This window comes from Rhamphochromis sp. 'chilingali', assembly GCF_963969265.1.
Source record: "Rhamphochromis sp. 'chilingali' genome assembly, chromosome: 19".
NCBI classification, from domain to species: Eukaryota; Metazoa; Chordata; class Actinopteri; order Cichliformes; family Cichlidae; genus Rhamphochromis; species Rhamphochromis sp. 'chilingali'.
Window position 1 is genome coordinate 20817198 of NC_137946.1, and position 6640 is coordinate 20823837.

A 6640-nucleotide genomic window follows, 5' to 3' on the forward strand; every position below is an offset into this window, starting at 1 on the left:
TTTTTTAAACTGCCACCGTTTTTTCTCCTCATTTTTTAAGGACACACTGCATGCCATAATATATGCCAAGTTTTCAGCTAATAGCTGTTTGTGAATCACCTTGATGCAAAAGTGCAATTTCATGATTGTCAGTTTGTTTTCATACTTAACAAAAAATTGGGAACAAATGTTTTTTTTTGTGCCAGGTTGCTGGTAACAAATTGGCTTTCATGTGTAAACAACACTAGCTCATTGGGTTAGGTGCCTTTTTATGCTTGAATTAATCATAGCTCAGTGTTAAGTAGTTCAAAAACAAAAAGAAACTCCATCCATCCATCCATCCATTCGCTTCCTTTTCAGGGTCGCGGGGGGCGCTGGAGCCTATCCCAGCTGTCATAGGGCGAGAGGCAGGGTACACCCTGGACAGGTCGCCAGTTTGTCGCAGGGCTAACACACAGGGACAGACAACCATTCACACTCACATTCACTCGCACATTCACACCTAGTGGCAATTTGGATTATCCAATTAACCTATCCCCACAAAAAGAAACTATTCCCCGTAAATGCAACCAATATCCTGGTCTTTCAGAAATCCTGAACAACTAATCCTCAAGTCCACTTTTAAAAAAATGACAAGAACAAATCTAAAGATATAAAGAATAACTTAAGACCTGCCAGCCTACAATCATTTAATCTCCTCTGACTTACTCTTGCTCACTGACCTGACTTTTTTTTTTTCCCTGACTTTTGCTCCCATTTCTCTGCTGTAAAAGTCAAAAGAGACAGCACACAGCAGGCAGCAGGAAATTTAATTAGTGGACAGAATTAACAATGAAATTCCTGCAATGATGGCAACGTATTAATACACTTCACGATAATGCTGAGAGAAAGAAGAATACAGGTGAAAAGAAAAGAAAAAAGAAAATCAAGCCTCATTTTATAGCTCAATAAACCAGATGCTGTTACTGCCTTTAAACAATGAATGTCTGTTCATATAACAAATCTCTTATCACAGTGCTTAGACATGGTTATTTGCCCAACTCAACAAGTATTTGTGAAACAATCCTGTGTAAGAGCATGTCCAGAAATATCAAACTCAGGGGAGAAAACAGCGACTGGAGTGACTGGAGTCGCCATCATTTTTATGATGCTACATGTTGCTTGACTTTGGGAGGTCATCATCAAAATCACATCTCAGCTAGCAAAAGAAAACAAGAGCAAGAAATTACTTTCTTTTTAAAGTAATCGAATGGAAAAAAAAAAAAAAAAAAGACATTCCAAAAACAATCATTGTAAACAAAAACAAACAAACAAAAAATGGCTAAAAAGATATATGGTTTTCCTCACTGATTATTAGATCAAAAATAGTGTACATACAGTAAGTGGAATGACTGAATGAAGATACAACATCAAACAATTTATACATTTGATCTCTTAAGTTTCATTCCAGGAACAGAAAGCTGTGTTTTCTCTACATCGTTGACACTTATGAGGTCTGACATCAGCTTTATGACGTGATGTAGAAATAAATGTACACGGGGCAGGTGCAGCAGACTGTACCGTCTTTGCAGTGAGAGAGAAAGGGAGAGATTAAAAAAAAAAAAACATGAGAAATGATACACCAACGTGCAATCGACAGTGTTCTTTGACTGACACTCTTTTAAATAGAGCCTAACGATGCACGCTGACTAATGTGATTATCTGCAGAAAGCATCACATGATGACCAGATGAGGCTGGGTCCATACAGTATGACAGCTCCTGTTCTTTTGCATCATTTTTCACCAACTAAGCTTTTCTCAGATCATCATTACTTTCATTCATCATTACATTTTAAACGTTTATTTACACAGGTAGTCCCGTTGAGACTCAACGTCTCACTTACAAGACAGACCCGTTTAATCTGTACCATGCAGTTTTTAGAGTTGCTTGAGCTTTACAGCCAAACAGTAAAAACAAAAAACAAAACACTGAAGAGAAGTGCAACACTGGGGTGTCTGTCATTTAATAGTAGTATAGATATATAAGGCAATAATAAGGAATTACCCTGGACGTGCAAACTTCTACTCTTTACTTGCATCGGGAGATCAGGAGAACCATTTCTACTCTAAAACCTTTCTGGACTGAAAGATAAGTGACTCTTATTCAATCAGTCAGGCAGGTAAAGAAGTTGTGATTGCAAATCTAATACAAGCTTAACATGGTACATTACAGAGGAGTTCATGCAGTTTCCATAAGCGAAGTGCTTTCCTGAGCTTCTGTGCAGCACATGCCACCAACAAGCATCATGCAACGTAGTTTTTTTTTTTTGTTTTTTTTTTTTGGGGGGGGGGGGGGGGGGGGGCAAAATATGCCATGATGCTGTCCGTTTTAAGACTTATGTGACCAATAAGCAGCTTTTTTTTTTGCTGCCATATGTATGGACAATAACTTCAACTGATTTAGTTCATTAGTCATAAACTTTGTCTAATGAACTGCACATGTAAACATTTGATTGGTACACAAAATGCAGGACATATTGTGTCAAGGTTTACGTGATGGTACAATTGGCCGATTTGTTTTTCAGACGTAGATATTTCTGTACAAATGTACAGTATCCAAGTCTGAAAAGAAAAACAAAAAACATCTTAACAAAAAAAGAAAAGAAAAAAAAATAGATCAGAATCAACAGGTATAGCAACATAACTGTGATCAGAGTCGTGTAAGAGTTTGATCAGCGAGGCTAACACAAATGTACTGCAAAGAAAGCGTGCAAGTGTGCCATGCAGCCAGGGATTAGTGTGATTGATAATGACAGTGTATCTGAATTAGTTTGACAAGAAATGTCTTAAAAGAGCTGAGGTTGTAGGTGATGTACAGTATTTAATCCCTATTAAACAATAGTTCACATAACTCATATACTAGTGGTGGTTTGTCTTTCCACTGGCCTGATATTTGTGGAATGAGAAACATCTGCAAGCCAGTTTAGAAGAAACACTTTAACTTCAGCACTCTTATTAAACCCCATTTACATTAGTGGTTACTGTTAGAAAAGAAACGCTTGAAAACTGGCTTGCAGAGTACCGTCACCTTTGCAACACACCACAATCACATTATCCTTTTTTTTTTTGGGGGGGGGGGGAATAACATGTTTTTATAATGCACCAGAGACCACGTCTGGCTGTACTTACAAAGTGAAATGACAGATTGCAGTCAGATCTCTGTTAACATGTGGTTTTAAGTTTTGTTTTACTGAAGTATTTGTGAACTATCGCCTTTGGTCTTGTTAGTGCCCATGCAACCACCTTTAATTCCAGAAAGCTCTTAGAGACAGAATAAAATAAAGCAAACTTACTTCATTCATACCTAAAAAAATAAAACAAAAACAAAGAACAAAACAGGATCAGAATTCTCATTTACAGTCTGCATGCATCCTTATGGTACACATTAGCTCCAGCACACATATTTAGACGTTATTCTACTTTATTCACATTATATTACAATCATGAATATATGACACTCATCTGTGGAAAGTCTGAATGTATCGTACACCGTTTCCATTCCTGCAAATTACTATTTAGTGCCAAATATTAACGATATTATGAATGCTACTGACAGGTGCTTTTCTTAATATACAGTTATAAAATAAACGCACACGGAAGAGAGGAGTCAAAGTTGTCTGAAACATCGTCAACATGTTCTATGTGTTGCCAAAGTTCATGCTCTAACTCCAAGATAAAGACGATATGACTTTGCAATAATATCCACAGAGTGAAAGAAAGAGACAGACAAAGAGAGAGATTAAGAGAAGTTAGGAGGGAAGAGAAGGCAAGAGGCAGTCCGTTCTACAGCCCCAACAGTTTAACCCCCAACTGCCCGTATCCCTCAATAACCCTAGTGTCGTACTTTTCCAGGAATGTAGTTACGGTCAATGGTTTCCTCTTGAAGAAACATGTGAAGACAGCGCTCGTTCTGGGCCAAGGGGTGACCTGCAATTCTATACAGAAACACAGAAACAAACATTGTAAACTCAATCTCTGCTCATTTTAAAATGCTTTTCAGGAACGCTGTGGAAAAGCAGCCATGGATTTGTTGCTTGGTTCTCCTTTCCCAGGCACAGATTAGATTAAGCCTTGTGTTGGGCTACACAATTTTGACAACAAACAGCTCACTAAAGTGGATAGAAAAACTTAAAGAAACGACAGCAATGGCTTTGATACAAGTTCAGCGATAGAAAAAACACAATGAAGTCTTGCTCGCGTCTCCCTCCACCCAAGACTCCCGCCTATAATGTAATTTTGTGACTAACTGACCTGTTGATAAACTGCTCCAGGCCCGATCTTCGCTCCTCAATGAATGACTCGTCAAAAAGACCCTCATCACTGCGAAAGGGCAACTGTCTCTTCAGGGCCTTGCCCGGCAGAGGTGGTACAACAATCTGAAGGAGGCAGGGGTCGACACAAAGAACAGAAAAAAAAAAAAGAAAAAAGAAGGAGAAAAAAGTCCACACTCAACATGAAACAAAGTCAACACCGTAGACATTTCCACTGCCAAATTTGGGCCCTCATAACAATTTCATGTAGAATAGCCGTGCAAGCGCATGTAAACATTTTAATCACCATATTTTTGTTTGAGAAAATAATAATAATCAGATTACTTATTTTATATGGTCAAGTCACACAATGCAATCTCTGCACTTACATTGTTAATTATTATTCACTCACCTTACTGTCTCTTTCCAGCTCATTCTTTAACCACTCAAAGTCGCTGTATCTTCTCCTCACACAGGAGTCCTTTAATTTGAAAATGGGAAGGTTCGTCTACAAAGAGAAGGCAAAAAAACAAAACATGTTGGTTAATTTGAAATTCAATCATCTGCATGAGATGGCAACTGATATGTAAGGAAAGGACCTGCACTACAATTCCAACTATTATCAGTTTTCTTCCCCTATTTCACTAAAAGCTTTAACTCATCTTTTATCTGGCTACAAATCAGATCTGCTAATAACTGGCAAAGGTTTGTTCTGTACAGAAAAAAATTTATCTATACTTTGTTTATTTGAAAAGCAGTTAAAGCCACTTGTAAAAGCACAGATTATGACTGCAGCGACCCTCTGCTTTCCACTATTGATCCCAGTGAGGGTTAATTGGACTGATATGGCTGATATGGCTTTTTTGGTAATTATTAGTTAACCACAGGCCCAATCTTCCCTACCATGGTCTATTACAATTTTCAAGCACTGAGAACAGTAAGTTGTTCATATTGTGCAAGGCAGACTCTCCACAGTGCCACAAAATGATGATTTGCAGGAAAGGCAGGCACGTTAACATTCAATTACACAATTATAGTGCGTCTGTGTTGTGTCACTGAATCAGCTTCCTGAAACGTCCTTAGAATTAGCTGTGTTAGTGATTTCCCACGTCTCACATTCTTTTAAGCTTAGCCGTCTTTCTAGTGAACAAGTTAGTTAAAACTTGTGACTGTTACATTAAATTTGACTTACACAATTTCACAACAGTCAAATAAAAGCCACTTTACAGAGAACCGTAAACTTCCTTGCAACACTATAGAAAAAACCCAACATTTAACTCGACCTCTTCATATTTCAATAATCACAAAACACTTTTATGCGTTTTGCTCTACGGTTTTTAGAAAAACACCAACACTGTTAGCCTTTTTCATTCAGCTTTTCTCTGAATATCAATATGAAACTGTCGAAGAATATGTACGAATAACGTTTGGTTACTCCTTCATATATCCAGATACTATCCACTGATGTATTTAGCTCTAGAAATCCAGACAGACAAACAATGTAACATTAAATCAGTCTTAATTTACTTTACAGCGCATTATCACATATAGCTAGCAGTTAGCTTCCCGGAGTCTGCTGGAAATTCCTGGTTTTGTTTTAATGTTTTATTTAGTTTCCTTTTACTTAACGCAGACTAGCTCACAAACAATACTGTAAGCTGAGGAAAAACTACGGTACTGACTTTGAACTAGTGACACTGCTTACATTCCCGTAATTGCACCTTAGCATACCTTCAAGAAACTTCTACATGTTAGCTAGGCCGCTGACAGTCCCAGCTGCTCGATTTTTACTCGCGCCCCACCTCGAGCTACTCTACGACGAATAGCGACAACGTAACGGCACGGTGACCGTGGCTAACTGGCTAGCATCGGTACTGTAATTAAGAGTTAGCTTAGCGCCAAAAGCTAATGCTGCAAGGTGTTTGAGGTTTACGCCTCGATACCTACCCTCATGCGAACTTCGTAAGTTGTGTAACGGCCCCGTCCGACTCCAACGATTTGTGGATCATAAACGTCTATCTCCAGGAAATTGCTGGGGGGACCGTAAGCATCAGTCAGGTCCTGGGGCTTGGAATTCAACCGGCGAGTGTCGGCCACCACAGGATCTGACATTTTGTCGGGTTGTGATTTTCAGACGACCAACGGAGAATTAGCGTCAAACCAACTAAATACACAGTGAAGTCTTAAATGTCATCTGAAGACATCAACTGCTTTCGATAGCTGACCGCTTCAGCTGGGGAAGTAGCCGACTTGTGTAGCTCTCTTTGCGGGGGCCAGCCGCCTTGCGCCCTACCCTACCCTTCTTGAATCAGAAAAATGCGTTGACTCAGTTCCGTACTGTGCGGGACACTCCGCACTCCCTCTAATGGACA

General features: G+C 39.0%; 1 protein-coding gene across 2 annotated transcripts; it reads right to left on the bottom strand.

Annotated features, from left to right (window-relative positions):
- Window positions 1-771: 771 nt before the first annotated feature.
- Window positions 772-6595, bottom strand: LOC308386517 (sorting nexin-12). Of its 2 annotated transcripts, XM_080866112.1 has the most exons (5): window positions 6216-6595; window positions 4681-4776; window positions 4270-4394; window positions 3863-3953; window positions 772-3322 (listed from the first exon to the last, which is right to left on the bottom strand). In XM_080866112.1, the coding sequence occupies exons 1-5, from the start codon at window positions 6378-6380 to the stop codon at window positions 3317-3319; spliced, it is 483 nt and encodes a 160-aa protein (XP_080722238.1). In that variant the 5' UTR covers window positions 6381-6595; the 3' UTR covers window positions 772-3316. The 2 variants fall into 2 exon arrangements, with proteins under 2 accessions (XP_080722238.1, XP_080722237.1); XM_080866111.1 differs by lacking the exon at window positions 772-3322 and having other exon boundaries at window positions 3836-3953.
- Between the last annotated feature and the right edge of the window lie 45 nt (window positions 6596-6640).